The 20317-nt window shown below is 44.9% G+C and overlaps 3 protein-coding genes across 3 annotated transcripts in view; 1 reads left to right on the top strand and 2 right to left on the bottom strand.

Annotated features, from left to right (window-relative positions):
- The window catches only part of LOC144327613 (uncharacterized), a 257507-nt gene that overhangs the window by 14310 nt on the left and 222880 nt on the right, over nt 1–20317 (bottom strand). The window contains 1 exon segment of the mRNA XM_077927993.1: nt 12398–13408. Within this exon segment, the coding sequence (XP_077784119.1) occupies nt 12398–13408 (1011 nt within the window).
- LOC114589663 (uncharacterized) overlaps nt 1–20317 on the top strand; it is a 305430-nt gene that overhangs the window by 156138 nt on the left and 128975 nt on the right. The gene's annotated exons all lie outside the window — the stretch shown is intronic.
- Nucleotides 13557–20312, bottom strand: LOC144327403 (zinc finger and SCAN domain-containing protein 31-like). Its single transcript, XM_077926742.1, has 4 exons — nt 19737–20312; nt 19455–19536; nt 18951–19170; nt 13557–13563 (listed from the first exon to the last, which is right to left on the bottom strand). Exons 1-4 carry the CDS (start codon nt 20136–20138, stop codon nt 13557–13559), a joined length of 711 nt encoding a protein of 236 aa, XP_077782868.1. The 5' UTR covers nt 20139–20312.

Raw genomic sequence — 20317 nt, 5'->3', positions numbered from 1 at the left:
CATGAAAAAAGATCCCAGCAACTACGCTCACTCTGTCGAAAAGCAGCTTTTCCCATTCCCTCTACGTAACTCAGGGACTGAGTTCATTCCACAGCTTAGCTCAAGCTGGAACTACCTTTTACTGTCCTTATCAGAGGGCGGCTAGAAATCAAGGGGCCTGCTGCTTCTGCTGGCCAATTAGTGCCTGGGAAGAACGGGAAGTGAAGTCACATTTGAAACAATACAGAAGCAGTCAAAGGGAATTTCCTAGGAAGTCTTTTATTCAGTCTCACCTGCAATCATGTGTGCTGAACACACAGAAACACATAATGTGAAATTACTCCAAATAACACTCAACACATGCAAGCAGATTAATGTGGAATAGCACACATGATTCCCCACCTCCTTTAAAAATCATTGTTTTTATTTATTTTCATGGTACAGAGATAAATTTTGAGAAAGCAATAGTTACAACAGTAAACAACAAATAACATGTCCTGATGAAATTGCAGACGTTTCATTTGATTATTTTAAAAGATCATGCCACATTTTCTCGCGAGTGCTGGGTGGATTCCTGCAACAGTCTTGACAATATATGTATTCAATAAACATTTGCCACCTGTTATAAAGGGAATATAGAATGTGTAGCCCAACCTTCTTGATTTCCCCAGGCGAACAAAATTTAAGATACTTACCGTATTTTCCCCTCTATAACACGCAGATTTTTTCTCTTAAAAAGTAAGGGGAAATGTCTATGCGTGTTATTGAGCGAATGTGTGGTCCCTGGAGCCGACTGGCCCGAGTGCATCACACATTTTCTTTGAGGGTCGTCTTCGTTGCGGTCAGCAGAAGCCAGGGAAGTGCTTGCTAGGAGGTTTGGCCACTCTGATCGCTTGATTGTGTGTGCAGCGTGACTGTGTGTTTGCTAGTGTGTGTGCTTTGTGAGTGTGTGGTTGCCTGTGTGTTTGTACGCTAGCATGGGTGCTTGGAGGGAGTGAGAGAGTGACTGACTGCTGCATCTTCTCCTGCAATTTGCCTTTTAAAAAATTGGAAGCAGCGGGGCAGTAAAAACCACCTCCGAAAGCCCCATTTTTCCTTTCTAAGGCTGCAGCTCGTTTTTGGGAGCCCTGAACCCCTGCCTTGTTCTTGAGGGATCCTTAAGGTTTTCCCTTTAGCTTTAACCCAGCCCCCTTATTTTACCAGTTTATCTTCATTCTCTGCGTTCGAGCCTCCCGAGAGAGAAAGCTGTTGCTTTCCTGCATTCTGCCTCAGGGTCTTACTGCCCACCCCCTTCTGTTTCGTTACTGTGTTTGCTCAAACGGAACAAAGAGCAGAGAAAACCCCTCCCCTCCAGGCAAGCAGAGGGGAAAGCAGAGCGTCCTTCCTTCTACCATAATGTGCTCCAGTGCTGCTGCTGCGTCTAGGGACTCGCAGGCAACATGCAGATGGGAGAGAGAGAGAGAGAGCGCGCTGGCTGGCTTGGGTGGGTGGGTGAACTTTTGCCTTCCTTTCCTCCCTCCGGTAAAACCCCCCTCCTGCATTCTTAGCCAGCTGCTTCTCCGCACACCCCTCTCGGTGCTCCTTGTCCCTTCTATGTTTTCCCTTCCCTCCCCACTTAAAACGTGGTTACAAAGCACGGATCCACATGGATCCTCAGGATCTTTGCATAGGGTCACCCCAAATTCAACATCAGATCACATTACATGTCCATGGCTACAGCCTGCACCATAAAAATCACACACCCACTGTTGCCTGGGGCTGCAATGGTGCAAAAACGTGGTTACAAAGCACAGATCCACATGGATTCTCAGGATTTTTGCATTGGGCTACCCCAAACTCACCGTCAAATCACATGTCTGTGGCCACAGCATGAAGCACAAAAATCATACACCCGCTGTTTCATTCAGAATCCCCCCCCCTTGTTTTCCTCCTCTAAAAACATGTGTGTGTTATGGTCAGGTGCGTGTTATCGAGCGAAAAATACGGTAAATTGTGGTGCCCAGAACTGAACACAGTATTCTAGCTGGGGCCTGACCAAGGGAGAAGAAAGTGGTACTATTCCTGCCCTTGATCTGATTCTGCCTTCTGCCACATTGGCCTCCGCTCCCCATTTGGTGTCGTCTGCAAATGTGAGGAGCATCCCCTCAGTCCCTTCATCCAAGTCATTTATAAAGACGTTGAACAACAACAGGCCCAGGACAGAACCCTGCAGCACCCCTCTTGTCACTTTTCCCCAGGATGATGAGGAACCATGAAGGAGTCCTCTTTGGGATCGGTCAGTCCAATCCACCTAACAGTTACCTCATTCAGCCTCCTTTTACCAGCTTCCTCACATAAATATCACAGGGGACTTTGTCAAAAGCCTTACTGAAATCATGCTGCACTATTTCAACAGCTGTCCCCTGAGCAACAAAGTTTGTAACTCCATCCAAAAAAAGGGGAGGAGAGATTTCTCTGGCTTGACTTGTTTTTGGGAAAGCCATGCTTTCAACCTGTCTGTTTGTGTTGTGAAATCTTCAGATGAAGGGCACATCAATTTTAAAAATGATAAGAAGTAAGGATATTGACAAGCTGGAACATGTGCAAAGAAAGGCGATTTATTTATTTATTTTGTATACCACTCGATCCAGAGGTGCCAACTAGAATAAAATATTGGTGGGGGGGCCAGGTAAAGCCCACATTGCACAATCAATCACATGATGCATGCACACCATTTGAATGACAATGCCTATAATGGCAGTGACTTTTTTAAAAAAGTAAAATTTTGAGCCCGTAGTTCAATTTCCAGCAGCTCCCCTTGACTTGGAGAACACTTCTAGCATTTCATCTGGGGGGTGGCCCCCTCAAATATTTTAATGGGGGGAGCAAAGACCCCCAGGCCTCTAAGAGAAGGCTCCTATTCTCTACACCCACAGGTCTCAGGACAGTTACAACATAAAAGTACAATATAAAAATAGAAAATAAACATCTGTAACCCCCGTCCCTGGCACATTTTTAAAGGGCATTAGATGTCAATCAGCCAAAGGCCTGGTTGAAAAGCTGGGTATCAATCTTAAATAGTTCATTAATTTGGCAATATTGAAGCCAATTCACTTTATCTTTAATTTGTTCAAATGGTTTTAATTTAAATCTCTCAGCATCCTCTATGAATAAATCTGAATATCTCAACCACTTATTCTCCATATTTAACTTTTTTTGTGCCTGAGCTTCCATTGATGGCATCCATTTGGGTGTTTTTCTTACCAAAATATCCTGATATCTAATCCATACATTATAAAGCGCCTTCCTGATATTTTTTTTGAGTTTTTTTATTTTCAATGCAGAATCATAACAAAAATTACAAACATTGAATCCAAAATAATACTATCCAGACAAGAATCCCGGGAACATATAGGGGGAAAAAAACAGAAAAGGAAAGGGGGGGAGCAAAGGAAACGAAACGAAACGAAAACAAAACAGCACACATCTACAGAACAAAACCATATCATTACGTACATAAACACAAATTGACTTCCTTCCTTTGTTCTAAGACCTCAAAAAATTTACTCTTACTGTTGTGTCTAATTAAATTACTTCCATCTTTGTGCTTTTTTACACCATCTTTCTTATTCTTTAACCCTGTAAAGCATCATTCATTACATACCAATATACTAACTCCAGAACAATGTTTTTTCATATAGCCTTTAGCACAACCCCATTCTTTTAATAATTTCTGGTCCGATTGTCCCCTTATGTAAGCTGTGAGTCTTGCCAGATTTATGTATTCACAAAATTTAATTTGCCAATCTTTCACTGATGGAATTTTTCTGCCTTTCCAGTTTTTAGCTATAAGCATCCTGGCAGCTGTTGTTGCATAAAGGAATACTTTCCTTCGATTTTCAGGGATATCATTTGTAATTAAACCTAAAAGGAATGCCTCCGGTTTTTTACTAAAAGATATTTTAAACATCTTTTTGAGTTCTTCATAGATTTCATTCCAGAATTGTTTAACAGGTCGGCATTCCCACCACATGTGAAACATTGTTCCTATTTCTTTTTTACATCTCCAACAGGTATTCAATTTTTATTTGTAAATTTTAGCCAATTTTACCGGAGTTAAATACCATTGGTACACCATTTTCATAAAATTTTCTCTTATTGTATAACATGACGTGAATCTAATATCATATTTCCATAATTTCTCCCATTGGTCCAGCCGAATTACATATCCTATATCACATGCCCATTTAATCATAACTTCTTTTACTTCTTCATCCTTTAATTCCCATTCTAATAATAAATTATACATTTTGGATATATATATATTTGAGTTTTATAAGCGCCTTCCTGATTATATGGTTCTTAAAGCCACTATGGGCCTTTATTTTATCATACCAAAGATATGCATGCCATCCAAACCTATTATCCAGTCCCTCTAAATCCAAAATATCTTCATTTTCTAATTTAATCCAATCTTTAATCCAGCAGAAGGCCGCAGCTTCAAAATATATCTTCAAATCAGGCAGGGAAAAACCTCCTCTTTCTTTTGTGTCCGTAAGTAATTTATACTTAATTCTCGGTTTTTTCTCCTGCCAGATAAATTTAGACAAGGCCTTCTGCCATTCTTGAAAACATTTAACATTATCAATGATAGGTAAAGTTTGAAACAAAAACAACATTTTCGGCAATACATTCATCTTTACCACCGATATTTGACCCATAAGTGAAAATTTTTAATTTGATCATACCTCCTAGTCTCTTTTTACTTCATTCCAGACTTTCTCATAGTTATCTTTGTACAAATTCAAATTTTTCGCTGTTAAGTTCACACCCAAATATTTAACCTTCTTTGTGAATACCAGGCCTGTTTTTCCAATAAGGGTTTTTCTTTCATCTTTATCTAGATTCTTTTCTAATACTTTAGTTTTGCTCTTGTTCAATTTAAAACCTGCCAGCTGCTCGTACTCCTGTATCATCTCCAGTGCTTTCATTACACTGGCCTCTGGATCCTGTAAAGTTAAAACCAAGTTGTCTGCAAAGGCTTTTAATTTATACTGCTTAGATCCTACCACAATGCCCTTCACTTTCTCTTCTTTCCTCAACATATTCAGCAATAACTCCAGGAACAAAATAAATAGTAGAGGGGAAAGTGAGCACCCTTGCCTGGTTCCTTTTGAAGCAGGACCTGGAGGAATTTTACCCTTATGCTTTTCATATAATCAGTTATCCATACAATCAGTTATCAGTTATCAATATATTCATATATATTCATATATATCCAGATATTTCTACAATGATTTTACAGTGGTACCCCGCAAGACGAACGCCTCGCGAGATGAAAAACTCGCAAAACGAAAGGTTTTTTCGTTTTCGAGTTGCCTCGCAAGACGAATTTCCCTATGGGCTTGCTTCGCAAAACGAAGCTTGCCCAGGGGACAGCGGGTCTTCTCTTTTGAAGCAAGGGGCTGCGGGGAGATCGCTTCTCCCGGTGCTCCGAAGCGGGGCGGGGGGGCGGGAACACCTGCCCCAGCCGCCCCGCTTCGGAACGCTGCTCCGAAGCGGGGCGGGGGGGGCGGGAACACCTGCCCCCGCCGCCCCGCTTCGGAACGCTGCTCCGAAGCGGGGCGGGGGGGCGGGAACACCTGCCCCAGCCGCCCCGCTTCGGAACGCTGCTCCGAAGCGGGGCGGGGGGGCGGGAACACCTGCCCCAGCCGCCCCGCTTCGGAACGCTGCCCCGAAGCGGGGCGGGGGGCGGGAACACCTGCCCCAGCCGCCCCGCTTCGGAACGCTGCTCCGAAGCGGGGCGGGGGGGCGGGAACACCTGCCCCAGCCGCCCCGCTTCGGAACGCTGCTCCGAAGCGGGGCGGGGGGGCGGGAACACCTGCCCCAGCCGCCCCGCTTCGGAACGCTGCCCCGAAGCGGGGAGGGGGGGCGGGAACACCTGCCCCAGCCGCCCCTCTTCGGAACGCTGCCCCGAAGCGGGGCGGGGGGGCGGGAACACCTGCCCCAGCCGCCCCGCTTCGGAACGCTGCCCCGAAGCGGGGCGGGGGGGCGGGAACACCTGCCCCAGCCGCCCCGCTTCGGAACGCTGCTCCGAAGCGGGGCGGGGGGGCGGGAACACCTGCCCCAGCCGCCCCGCTTCGGAACGCTGCTCCGAAGCGGGGCGGGGGGGCGGGAACACCTGCCCCAGCCGCCCCGCTTCGGAACGCTGCTCCGAAGCGGGGCGGGGGGGCGGGAACGAGGTCCTGGACCTCTTCTGAAGGCAGGCGGGGGCAAAAGTCTTTGCTCCCCCCGCCTGCCTTCCCGGGACAGCGGAGACTTCTCCGCTGCCCCGGGCGATCTTAAAATGCTGGCGGGCGGGAGCGAAGCGTTCGCTGCCGACCCCCAGCATTTTAAAATCTCCTCGGGGCAGCGGAGACTTCGCTCCCGCCCGCCAGCATTTTAAAATCGCCCCGGGACAGCAGGGGCTTTTAAAATGCTGGCGGTCGGCAGCAAAGCCCTCCTGTCCCCGGAGCTTGCGGGGCGGGAGGTGGGAAGAAGGGCTTTTCTTCCCACCGCCAGCCTTCAGAACAGCCTTCTGAAGGCTGGCAGTGGGAAGAAAAGCCCTTGTCCCCCCCCCCAGCCTTCAGAAGAGGTCGGGGGACAGACTGTCCCCGGACCTGGTCTGAAGGCGGTTTCCCTAGGAACGCATTAATTGATTTTCAATGCATTCCTATGGGAAACCGTGCATCGCAAGACGAAAAAACCGCAAGACGAAGAGACTTGCGGAACGAATTAATTTCGTCTTGCGAGGCACCACTGTATAATCCATGTTTGAATCGTGAAAGCTTCTGCTTAGCTTAATAGCAAATTGCTTAGATCTGAGAAATCGGAAATGAACATTGTCCCAGTACCTCCTTGTTCTCTCCCTATCTCACTGAACAAGAAGGGGGAAGCAATAAATTTGATGTGCTGACACATTTCCCCTCCTTCTCCAGACAGGGTCTGGGTGGTGAAACAGGAAGATGCTAAACCGCAGAATGTCCCTTGTAGCAGATGGCCGCGTAGGAGCTCAACAGCCAAAGTTCCTTTTTGCCTTAAGTTTCTATTTCTTGCAATAAATCTGGGGGAAAGGTTAAGACTGCATGTTCAAACTAAAAAGCAGAAGTTGGGAGGAAATTCTTTACATGGCCAGGAGAGAGGCTTGCATGCGCTTATTAGCTTATTTTTTGCTGCCGTTTGCGATGTATCTGATTATGTCATATCTGTGATGTATGTACTCAAGGTATAAAGCCCCTGGGAGCCAGGGCTCGGAGCCCAGTCTTTTGGAAAGGATTCCACTGAGTCAATTATTGCTCCAAATATCCACTATATTTCTAATATTGTCTTATGTCTTCCAGGCAGGAAACCTGCCTGGTCTTTATGTATATTGTCAGGGGTTCAGGGAGAGAGGCACAGATGAGGGAGGAGACTGAGAGCGAGGGGGAAGAATCCCGGAACGAGGAGGAAGAGGATGACAATGACTTGAGGGTTTCCATGAGTCTTTCAAGTGAATCGGAGGATTCCCAAAAGGGGGCGCCCGTGGTCAGGCCAAGGGGAGTTACAGGGGGGACTCGTCAGGAGCAGGGGAGCAGCAGGGGAACCCCGAGTGGGAGTTGGAGATCGGGGCCGGCTTCCCCGCCGGAACGGAGTGAAGGGGGTGGAGTTCCCAGTGTGACAGGCGAAGCAGAGCAGGAAGCAGAGAGGGGAAGGAGATCGGGGCAAGACGTCCTGCCGGAAGGGGCGGAGAGTAGTACAGGGAGTAGTGTAACTGTCAAGAGGAAGGTCAGAGGTAGCGAACGCGCGCCAAGTTCAAATGTGGAGGCGCGCGGAAAGGCAGAGAGCCCGGAGGAGGAGCCTGGTCCCAAAGCACGGAGGAGGGGGGAGCAGTTGTCTGGGGATTCAGCGTCAGGGGAATCCAGGAGGGGAGAAACCCAGGGGGGCAGAAAGACCCTGCGGAAAAGGAAGGACAGGAAGAGGTGGACCAGCACAAGCCTCTTAAACTGGTGTAGAGGCGGGACTGATTCAGAGGGGACTTCAGAGGTCTAAGCGTAACAGACGTGGGGCTGCGCGCCTCGGATGTGGAGCAAACAATGTACTTCAATAAAGACTTTTGTAAATAAAGTGGACTTGGCGTTGGTCTCTTGTGAGCTGGGACCTGAGGCGGCCCTGACATATATATTCTGTTAAGACTTTTTCAATCTATTAGCCAGAATATTTGCGAATATTTTATAATCCACATTAAGTAATGAAATTGGTCTATAATTCTTTACATCTCATCTATCTTGTTCAGATTTTGGTATCAAGGTTATATATGTGTCTCTCCAGGTTTCAGGAGCCCTCTCCCCTCTCAGTATCTTATTACATATCTCTGCCAAAGGTTGAATTAACCAATCTTTAAAAGTTTTATAATATTTGGCAGATAATCCATCTGGTCCCGAGGCTTTGCCCAATGGCATCTGACTTATTGCTATCTCTACCTCCTGTCTTGTAATCATGTCATTGGGTAGTTGTCAGGGTAGTTGTCAGGGAACTGCCATCAGTGCCGGAGGGAGAGAGCAAGCTCCGAGGGGATCCCAGAGAGCGTCCCAGGATTGGGAGAGGCAGCCCATCTTCTGGGGAAGGGAATCAGCGTAGCTCCAGTGGAGAAGGGGGGCAAATGGGGGAATCGGCGAGGCGGTCCTGTGACTCCTTGCCGGGGACCAGCGGGGGGAGGAAGGGCCCTCCGCTGCCTACACCCTCCTTGCGCAGAAGGCTTCCGCACAGGGAAAGTAGGAGATGACTGGGCGTCAAAGAACTTCTTTGCTGGAAGAAGTTTAAGAAACGCCCACTGACGGATTCTGCCAGCGATTGAGACAGCCACGAGTGAGTGGCTGTCCGGACAGGAAAGGTTCACTCAGGCAACCCAGCCAGGTGTTGGAACAGGCTTACGCACGAGCAACCCCTAGAACCATTACAGTAGTGATCTTTTATCTCCAGGAATTTTCTGCATTTCATTTGTTCTAAGAAATTGCTCAATTTTATCTTTATCCTCTTTACCTTTTTTATACAGTTGTTTAAAATATTTCTGAAAACATTTTCTAATATCCCTAGGGTTTTCCACAGATTTTCCCTCCATTACAATATTTGTGATCGTGTTTTGTTTCTGTCTCTTTTTTAATTGCCAAGCCAGCAATATTCCACATTTATTTGCAGATTCAAAATTTCTCTGTTCCATTAATTTTATTTTCCATTCTATTTCTTGATTTATAATTTGAGAAAATTGAGTCTGCAAAGCTTTAATGTGTTTTTGTATCTGTTGGCTTTTAGGCTTTGATCTTAAATTCTTTTCTTTCTCTTTTATTTGAGAAAGAATTTTTTTCTTTTTTCCTTTTGTATCCTTTTCTTTATAGCATTTGGTTGTATGAGGAAACCTCCCATAACAGCTTTACTAGCATCCCAAATGACTCTTGCTTCTACCTCTGTATTTATATTTAATTCAAAGTAATCTTTTAGAGTCTTTTGGGCCTTTCCCACCACCAAATCGTTCCTCAACAACCCATCATTCATCCTCCATCTGAAGGAAGCCTGCAGATACAATTTCATTTCCAATAACACTACATTATGATCAGAGCATGTCCTAGGACATATTTGAATTTTTGATACCCTTGGAGTTAAATCTCTGGTAATCCATAAATAATTGGTTCTTGAAAATGTTTGGGAGGAATTTGAGAAAAATGTGTAATCTTTCTCAGTCGGATTTCGTGGTCTCCATATATCTGACAGGTCATATTTATCCACCATCTCAAAAAACAGTTTTGGAAGTCTGCCTGCATTTTGTACTTTTTGTTCTTGTGATTTGTCCATTAATGTGGAGACTACTCCATTCAAATCTCCCATCAATATTGTTTTGTAATCCAAATATTCATTGAGCTTCAAGTCCAAGTTCCTAAAAAAGTCCACTTTTCCATCATTTGGTGCATAAATTCCCAATAAAAGATATTTGTCGCCTTGTGCTGTAATTTCAACCACAATGTATCTCCCTTCCTTGTCCTTAAACAAAAGCTTGGGGTTCCATTTTTCTTTAATATAAAACACCACTCCTCTTTTTTTTACCTTGTCTGATGAAATAAAGTCCTGTCTGAGTTTTTTATTCTGTAAAATTTTTCTATGTAGTCTAGTAACATGGGTTTCTTGTAAACAAATTATATCCAAATTGTTTCTTGCCAAGGTATGGAAAACTCGGCCTCTTTTTTCCAGGGAATTTAAGCCATTAACATTCCAGGAGTAAATTCTTAAAGACATCTTAATTTTTTAGGGTCCTTCAGCCCGTACAGCCAGAGAAGGAGAACTTTCCAAACTGAGCTCTTTTGTGTTTTTCTCCAGAAATCTCTCCTCTCCTACAGTTCTGATTCTCTGTTTCCTCCCTTGAAATTTGAAGGAAAGACCCTCTGGGAATTCTCACCTGAAGAAGATATTTTTCTTCCTTAGAGCAGTTGCCAGATCTGAATAATTACTTCTCAAAGATAAAAAATGTCGTGGGACCTCTTTGAACAAGATCACCGCTTTCCCATCTATCTTTAAACTTTTTTTATAGTGATGTCCCAATATCATGCCTCTTTGTTCCTTTGTTTTAAAAATCACCATACAGTCATGTGTGATTTTAGAATCCTTTTTAGGACCAAATCTATATGCTTTATCAATCCACAAATTCAATTCTTCTTTTGAGATCTCCCAGTAAGTTGAAAATTCCTCAATGAGCCAACCCTTCAAGTTATCCTGTTCCTTCTGGACCACTCCCCTCAGTCTCAGATGAGCCTCCTTCTTCTTTAATTCCAAAAACGCAATCAAATTTAACGCCTGCTGCTGGACAGTCTCTAAATCCTGAATTTTTACCGTTTCCAGTTGTGTAATTCTTTCCTCATGTGAGGTAATGTTGGACCTCACTGTCTTCAAATCTTCTTTCAGTTCAGAAAAGTCACTCCTCAAGTCTTGAATGGTTTTTTGATTCCCTCTTACTTCTGTTTTAATTTCCTGAAGAAGTTGCATTACTGATTCTTCAAATGTTGGTGTTCTAGATTCTCTTCTTGGTTTAATTTTTGTTCTTTCCAGTCTCTCTGACTTTTCTGTCTTGTCTCCTTTGTCACCCCCATCCATAGTTTTATTCCCCCCCCAAGGTCAGCTACAGTCAAAAGAGGGAGACAATAGGATAAGCAGACTGTTTCCCAGCTGCAAAAATCCCCACTCCAGAGTAAGAGTCTTTCCTCACCACAGTCTTTCAATCTAGTAAATATAAGTACAAGTCTTTATTTTCTCCTTTAAACAAGTCCCCAAAAGTTTTTTTCAAGTCTTTAACTTAGTTGCAGAGTTCCAGGTATTTGTTGAGCTCTGGCGGCTGTGGTTACTTTGTATTTTTCCAAAGTGGAAAACGAAAGTTGAAAGCTTCCGTTCCCTTTGTTGCGTCACAATGGAGTCTAGCCTCCCCTCACCCGGGAGGTCTGCTTCCACAAAGAAGATACAACAGTTCAGGAAAAATCCCTATTTTTTCTGCAGGGAAATTTATTTTTTGTCTTTCGCCCCCCTTCCCCCTGCTAGAAAGGGGGATATAGGAAAGACTTGAAAGTTTCTAAAAGATGAGACTAAAGTTGCGGCTTTTGGTAACGTTAGCTGCTTTCGTTTTTACTTCAGTGAAAGGGATCGACCTCTGTTTTTAAATCCCTTTCCTTCCCAATTCAAAGTTCCAAATGAAATCGTTTTACTCACGATTTCCAAGAGGGATAGTCCCCAAAAAAAATTTCCCTTGGAGGAATTGGCTGCTCACGATCGCAGGACTCGGAGCTTCACGCTTTGAAGGAAGCGAATTGTTTCCCTAGTGCCACCGTCTCCAACCCCGCTCTCACTCAGCCCTCTTTTTTAGAGCTTACGGGGAGCATGGGAGTCGTTCCCGGCACCTGCAGGAACTCCAGGTCCTCAGAACGCTCAATCTGAGGGTTTTTCGGGGCGCCGCTGTGCTCTAGTGACTCTCCCCTGTCTTCAAAGCGCCGGTGCCCTTTCCGCGAAAGAAGTCCTGTCCCCCATAATCGGGTGAGCCAACCGGAAGTCTATAATGAAGGGTTTTTCTGACCTTTGAATGAATTCTTTGATGGGAAGTGAGATTGGAGCTCCGACTGAAGCTCTTTCCACATTCCACACACTGATAGGGTTTCTCCCCTGTATGAATTCTTTGATGGGAAGTGAGATTGGAGCTCTTCCTGAAGCTCTTTCCACATTCCACACACTGATAGGGTTTCTCCCCTGTATGAATTCTTTGATGCAAAGTGAGAGAGGAGCTATAAGTGAAGCTCTTTCCACATTCCACACACTGATAGGGTCTCTCCCCTGTATGAATTCTCTGATGGGAAGTGAGAGAGGAGCTATCAGTGAAGCTCTTTTCACATACCACACACTGATAGGGTTTCTCCCCTGTATGAATTCTCTGGTGGGAATTTAGAGAGGAGCTATGAGTGAAGCTCTTTCCACATTCCCCACACTGATAGGGTTTCTCCCCTGTATGAATTCTCTGATGGGAAGTGAGAGAGGAGCGATCAGTGAAGCTCTTTCCACATTCAACGCACTGATAGGGTTTCTCCCCTGTATGAATTCTTTGATGCAAAGTGAGAGAGGAGGTATAAGTGAAGCTCTTTCCACATTCCACACACTGATAGGGTTTCTCCCCTGTATGAATTCTCTGATGGGAAGTGAGATTGCGGCTGGTACTGAAGCTCTTTCCACATTCCACACACTGATAGGGTTTCTCCCCTGTATGAATTCTTTGATGCCAAGTGAGAGAGGAGCTATAAGTGAAGCTCTTTTCACATACCACACACTGATAGGGTTTCTCCCCTGTATGAATTCTCTGATGGGAAGTGAGAGAGGAGCCATCAGTGAAGCTCTTTCCACATTCCACATACTGATAGGGTTTCTCCCCTGTATGAATTCTCTGATGGGAAGTGAGACTGTGGCTGTGAGTGAAGCTCTTTCCACATTCCACACACTGATAGGGTTTCTTCCCTGTATGAATTCTCTGATGGGAAGTGAGATTGCGGCTGGTACTGAAGCTCTTTCCACATTCCACACACTGATAGGGTTTCTCCCCTGTATGAATTCTGTGATGGGAAGTGAGATGGGAGTTTTTACTGAAGCTCTTTCCACATTCCACACACTGATAGGGTTTCTCCCCTGTATGAATTCTTTGATGGGAAGTGAGATTGGAGCTCTGCCTGAAGCTCTTTCCACATTCCACACACTGATAGGGTTTCTCCCCTGTATGAATTCTTTGATGGGAAGTTAGATTGCAGCTCTTACTGAAGCTCTTTCCACATACCACACACTTATAGGGTTTCTCCCCTGTATGAATTCTTTGATGGCAAGTGAGAACAGAGCTTTTAGTGAAGCTCTTTCCACATTCAACGCACTGACAGGGTTTCTTTCCAATGAGATTTCTTTGATGGGAAGTGGAATGGGAGCTCTGACTGCAGCTTTCTCCACACTCCAAATTTTTATGTGGCTTCTCCTTTCTAGGGATTTTGTTGTGGTCACCTTTGTTCTCAATTTCCAATTCATTACAATCTGCAATGGAGACAAAAAGGGATTAGAGCCTCAGGAATGAATAAAGAAGAACTGAAGGGAGTTCAGTGTGTGTTTATTACCTTTTTGTTTGTCATTAACCAACATATTTATTATTAGATTCTGATGAGTTGCTGAATGTTGCTTTGTTTGATATACAGTAGTGGCCAAAATTGTGGAAGCCTTTTTGGAAATAGTTTATTCCAGAGCTTTAATGGCTTATAACACCACTTGTTTTGGAGTAATATCATAAAATCATTCATCAGTGGAAAAATAATTTGAGCAAGAACATAATGCTACAAAGTTCAATTAGCTGTATTCTATCAAAAATCATAGCCAAATAACCAGAAATAGGAAGCAGAAACACTACTTGCTTAGGTTGACTTTTGTCAGTGTCTTATGTGATTGCTCTCAAGTTGGCTGTTTTTTCCATGTCCTTTCATTTAGTGAGTTTGCAGAACATAATAAAATTTTAAAAATGGCACAAAGAGTTGACTGGTTACCCAGAAAGAGATGTTAACTGATACTTTTAAGTTAACAAGGCTACAGTTATGAAGAAATTAGAAGAAAGATTGGGGAAAACTTAACCAAAGCTGGCCTTTATATATTTTTGAAGAGGTATAAGAAACTCATTCACTGGGGGGGGGCCGCTGGGGGGCGCATCGGAAGATGGCCGACAATACCATCTCTCCGGCTCACACGAGGTAATTAAGAGGCTGTTATGGGAGTATGCAGCCTCCCTCGTTACCCCAAGGGAATGGTGAACACTGCCTTCCCTGCTTTGCCTATAATTCACCCCCAGATTCAAAAGGGGGTGAGGGCACTAGGCACAAAAGCCCTCGTGTGGGTCGGCTCTCCTGGACGCTGTCTCTGATCTGTGCACCTAGTTGCGGGAGCTCAACATAAACAATCAGAACAGAAGCAAACGCACATACTTCAAGCGATGATTGGGAATAAGGACTGCTAACTAAAGGCATCTCTGGGAAGAGGAGCGACGGGCTGGACTTAATAAATCAAGAAGAGGAATAAATCAAGAAGATTCATCAAAGGATCGGTATGTCGGAGCGAGACTGAAAAGGAGGGGGGAGAAAAACATGTCTTTTTTTGTCTTATGTGAGTACCCAATAGTCCCCCCCCAAAAAAGAATCGTTGCAATTACTGATCACAAGCAGGAGAAATAAGAACTGTGTGGAAATTAGTTACTATGCAAGGACGTGGCTTATGGGAGCATCGGGAAACGAAAGTAAGCCCTTTGTGGCGCACTTATAAAAAGAGATTTATCATGGCAGGCTTGCCCGCAGGAATCCAGGGGGAGGAGGACTGGCTGTTACTATGTTGGAGTGTGGGTTCGGCCTAGCAGGGCCCCCTGAGAAAATTTATGAGGGAGAGGCGGGCCTGGGGAGATCAGGACAGACTGTCGGAATGTTTTGTACGGAGGTGTTGAAATGGCGTCTGTCTACTTTTATGGCTCTTGGATGAGTGTAAAATCCACACAGGAAATAACGATGTTTGTCTTCAACCCGCTTGTGGAGATTATCAGAGATCACAAAGAAAGGAGATAACAACAAGAAGTTGAGGAAAACAACAAAGAGAAGATTGAACAGAACTGTGAATATTATTTTGACAGAACTGTGTAATTAAAGCAGCAGCAAGAGAGATGACCGGATCTCTTTCGGAGCTTGAAGCATGGGTACCCCCAACAAAAAATTTAAAAAAATTGCTATGTAATTTGGAATTATTGTTATTTGGAATTAATGTGATGTGATTGGCCTGTTAATAAAAAATATTTTTAAAAAAGAAGAAACTCATTCACTCCAAAATCAGACTGGTAAAGGCAGTAAAAGGTGCACAATAGCAAGTGATGATCGAAGAATGGAGAGACTGTGCCCACGTGACAGAAGAAAACCATCTGGGTGTATACAGGATGACATGGCGCAATGTAATGTGAAGTTGATTGCAAGGACTGGTCTAAATGCTAGAATTCTAAGGAAAAAGCCATTGTTCTCTCTCAAGCAAAGGTTGAAAAGATTAAACCCATGTTAACTGGACAGCGGAACAATGGGATACTGTTATTTGGAGCGATGAGACCCAAATCTCCTTGCTTGGTAGTGATGGCATGAAATACGGGAATAGAAGAATCAAAGAAGATTTACATCCTACATGCATTACACCGGCCGTGAAACACCCAGCTACTGTTATGAATTTGTGTCATTAATGGGTGTCACGGCTAAAATTTGGCCGCTGTTTCTTTAATGCTAAAAGAACTAAGTCAGCATGAGTCAGTGGCCTACAATGACTCATGCAACCTTTCTCCTAATTGTACCTTTATATATAGAGTGGTCAATGTTAGTGTTGGGTGTGGGTTGGTTGGTGAAATCTGGTAGTGTTGATGTGTGTACAGTTGGTTGTTCGTTTTGCAGATAAAGACTTTTAAGAATAAAAGCAGAAAATACTCTGCAAGGGCACTCTTCTTGTGGACTCCTTTATGCCGACAAGGGTCTGAGGACCAGGCTGAGGAGACAAAGGAAGTCAGGTCCTTTGCATTTTCATACACTGACAATGGAAATGCAAACTTCCCAAAATACATAAATGAAATACTTGAGCCCAAACTGAAGCATTCTCCATGTGATCTTTCCCCATATACTGAAGCATTTATATATGTTTGTATAAATATTGTTTATTTAATTATTTTATATTTCAACAGAATTCAGCTCCATGTCATGTTGCTGCTGTGTGCAAAAGGTCGTTTGAAGCTAATAATATTCCACTGCTGGAATGGCCTGGGAATAGCCCAGACCTTAACCCAACTGAAAGTCTATGGAGCCGACTAAAGAAACTTCTTAGTCAGAAGCAACCCAGCAATAAAGCCTAATTCATAGAGGCAATAATTCAGTCTTGGTGTCACATTATTACAGCTGCAGAACTAAAAAACTTGGTTCACTCCATGCGAAGGCGTAGTAAGGCCATAATTAAAGCTAAAGGTTACCAATGGTTACCAAAGGTTTCACGTTTCTTCTTTTTGACTGCTGTTCTAATAAATACTCCCTCATAAAATTTCTTGGATTACATTCTTCATTAAATTATCTTTCCATTGCTATATAATTTTATAATATTATTCCCCAAAAAGTGGTGTTATGAGCCATCAAACCTCAGAAATGCACTTTTCACAAAAGGTATCCACAATTTTGGCTGCTAGTGTAAGATGTTCATTTTAAAGTTAATGTACTTTTTATATGGGATCAGATTGTTATTATTTATGTTTCATGTTTATACATGTGTTGGAAGCAGCCCAGAGTGCCTGGGGTAACCCAGCCAGATGGGCAGGGTGTAAATAAAATTACTATTACTATTACTATTATTATTATTATTATTATTATTATTACTATTATTATTATCACTGCTACTACTACCTGAGATTCAATAAGCCTGGCTCTTCTCTGGGATGGATTTTGCTTGGCCCACTCATGGCATCCCCTCCATCTCCAATTCCAGTCGTCTCTTTGGTCAACCCAAGACTGATAGCAACAAAAATAAAAACAGAAAACCTGATAGTAGCTGCTTATCTTTCCTAACAACTCTGAAGCTGGCATTTGAGATGGCCTGGGCAGTTCAGACCAGCCGAATCATGGTATAAAAAGGCAGAACTAGAGAAGAAGAAGAAGAAGAGTTTGGATTTGATATCCCGCCTTTCACTCCCCTTCAGGAGTCTCAAAGCGGCTAACAATCTCCTTTTTCTTCCTCCCCCACAACAAACACTCTGTGAGGTGAGTGGGGCTGAGAGACTTCAAAGAAGTGTGACTGGCCCAAGGTCACCCAGCAGCTGCATGTGGAGGAGCGGAGACGCGAACCCGGTTCCCCAGATTACTTGACTACCGCTCCTAACCACTACACCACACTGGCTCTAGAGGGAAATGGTTCACAGAAAAAACTGCAATTTGCTGTTCCAAGATTTCTTGTGGGGGTGTTAGGTTCCCAGGTGTTGGAGGGGGTGCTGTTGAGCTCTGTGAAAATATATGAGGTTCGTCACATAGAGGCATTTTTTGAATTTCTTGGCAGATATGACGATCCCACAGGGAGCCTTACCAAGAGAGGCCACGATCCCACGATTCTCCTCCATGACGTCCTTATGCAGAGCTCTCTGGTCAGGATCCAGCAACGCCCACTCCTCGTCCGTGAAATGAACAGAAACATCTTCAAAGCACACTGGACCCTAAAAGAAAAAGGGAAATGTCCTCCTCTCAGACAGCAGAAATATGATCTTCTACACAATGCTCTGTTCTTTCCTTCCTGTTAATTGTGGTGTTGTATAAATAGGATTGCTTTGCTGCACAATTTAATTCTGGATACTTATTTTAATGCTTTAATGGCATTCTTTTATTCTGCTTTTAATTATGGGTATTCGTCTTTCTGCAAATAGGTGGTACTCCACATTGTGTTTTCCATATTATTCTGCCTACGCAAGCATTCCAGTTTGCCAGATGGAAGGATCCACTTTCCCCTCTCCTCATGTGCTGTTTTGGGGAGGTTCCCTCCCAATGCCCTAGAGCCAAATTCAAGGGGTTCCTGGGGGCATGGAGAGGGGGAGGAATGGGGGGCAGGCCCCATTTTGCAGCAGATGGGGCTGGCTACGTGAATCCTGGCCTCTATTTGTACTCGTCTGTCTGCTGCTTAGAAGCCTATTTTAGCACTCAGTGATGAATACAGAAATACAAGAAGCCTAGTCTGGATGGCCATCTGTCTTGGGTGATTAGCTGAGATTCCTGCAATGCAGGGGGTGGGACTTGATGACCCTTTGGGTCCCTTTCAACTCTAGGATTCCATGAAAACTGCAACTACAGATGAATCCTACTGGCAAAATTCAGAAGGCTGGTGTCAGAGTTATATGGGTAGGAAATCCCACAGTTCACAGCTGGAGTTCACACTTTCTTAGCAAGAACATGATATTCACAGACTTGGCTGAGTTTCAGGCCTCATGAGAACAGCAGCTCATTCCCTGAGCCTCTTCCTCCACAAAAGCAGTTGCTAAGAGTGAAGGCCCCCGGCTCCCCACAGCTTTCCAAGCCCCCTCCTCTCTGGGGTTTCTGGCAAGTGATCGAACAGTGCGCCAATGTGCAGCTTGCCTTTGCTCCTCCATTGTCAGCCATCTGCTGGCTCTGAGAGACAAGCAGGGAGGGGGGCTTCTGGCAGAAGGAGAGGGAGCCCCCGGTGGCTCCTCCTTCTCCTGACTCATCTCTGCCTCTCGACCTTCCTCCTCCCACTCGCCTCCTTCCTCTTCTGCCTCCGATTCTGGACTGCATTCTGACACAGAGTCTCCCAGCTCACTAAGCCCTGTTTCCCCTTCAGCCTCTGACACCTCCTCTTCTCCCTCTGATCGCTCATCCTTCTTCCACCTCCACTCCTTGGGCTCTGAGCCGTCTTCCCTTCCTGATTCCCAGGCTGCTTCCTTCCACCATTCCTCTGTGCCCAACCAGTCCATGATATTGCTCCATCCCTTGGCCTCTGTCCCCACAAGGCAGCTTCCCCTGACCTGATCTGGTTCCACAGCCGCTGCTTCCCTTCCGCCCCCATGAAAAGGCGGATCAGGAGGTTTTGCCGGCATCATTCTGTCTCCTGAAAGAGAAAAAGCGTAAGCAAGACGCCAGGAGTGCCTGCTTCTCTCACAGGGGAAACAGGGCATCTCTAACTACAGATGGGCCTTTCAGAAAGCCTAACCTGCTGAGAGCATTTAGATGTTTGTGCCCATTTCATATGTTAGTTGTGCAGAAATACATCTCCCCTCCTCTGGACCCTTGTTCCCAACTGTTTCCCCCCAAAACAAGATGAAAAGAACCCCTAGATGTGTTGGAAAACCAACAGAATGAGACCAAATGGAGTAAAACCACCTTCCTCCTTACCCAGTGGCCTCTCTCTGGTGTCCAACGGAGGCCTCTCTGACTTACAGGAATCCAGGTCCATTTCTGCAAAGAGATCATTTCCCTGAAAAAGAAACAAGGATTCAAAACAGAGAATGAATGGTGAGAAATGTTAGATCGAGAATGACAAAGACTTAAAGGGTGTTAGATCTCATTCCATGGATGTCTTCCCAGAAAAAGGATGGGCCATCAGCAGACCATTATGGGATGTTCTCTGTCCTGTTTGGAGCACCTTGGGAGTATCCAGAGGAACGTCTCTCTCACCTGCTTTCTCTCCTCTGCCTGACTCAGGAGGAAACCTTCGGCCAGGGCCACCGCCTGGGAACTGGTCTCTGCTCCACAGTCCCTCACCCAGCTCTCCATCTCTGGAGGAAGGACAGCCAGGAACTGCTCCAAGATCACCAGGTCCAGCATCTCAGCTTTCGTGTGCCTTTCTGGCTTCAACCACTGATGGCAAAGGTAGTAGAGTCGGCTGCAAACCTCTCGGGGTCCTTTGTCCTCCTGGCAGCAGAACTGCCTCAACTGCTGGCTCTGCCCCTCAGAGCAGAGGGTGTCCTCCTCACCCAGGATCTTCTGCACAGAGTTTTCCCAGAACCCCCCACTGCTCCCAGTTTGGATGTCATGGCCTCTTCCTGCTCCAGGGCCAGCTGAGTCTTGCTCATCCATCTGTGCTCTCAGGAAGCCTCTGAGAGATCGGAAGGAACCTTTTGGTCTTCTGCCAAGTTCTGTCTGTCTGAATGAGAAGCTCTAGCAAATCCTACAAAGCAAATACATTGTTCTGTTACAAAAGTTGTACAATATCAGGAGAAGAAAAAGGTTCTCTGAGCAAGCATGGATGAGTCTTG

This window comes from Podarcis muralis, chromosome 4 (assembly GCF_964188315.1).
Source record: "Podarcis muralis chromosome 4, rPodMur119.hap1.1, whole genome shotgun sequence".
NCBI lineage: Eukaryota > Metazoa > Chordata > Lepidosauria > Squamata > Lacertidae > Podarcis > Podarcis muralis.
Note: the sequence above shows the minus strand (reverse complement) of the source record. Positions and strands in the feature narration are given on the sequence as shown.

What these genes read in the sequence shown, in the direction of transcription:
- LOC144327403 (XM_077926742.1), bottom strand. Translation starts at nt 20,138, where the DNA reads ATGGATGAGCAAGACTCAGCTGGCCCTGGAGCAGGAAGAGGCCATGAC. An exon ending in AGGCAGAGGAGAGAAAGCAG is followed by an intron (nt 19,537 to 19,736) that starts GTGAGAGAGACG and finishes TTTCTTTTTCAG; the next exon opens with GGAAATGATCTCTTTGCAGA. An exon ending in CACCAGAGAGAGGCCACTGG is followed by an intron (nt 19,171 to 19,454) that starts GTAAGGAGGAAG and finishes TTTCTCTTTCAG; the next exon opens with GAGACAGAATGATGCCGGCA.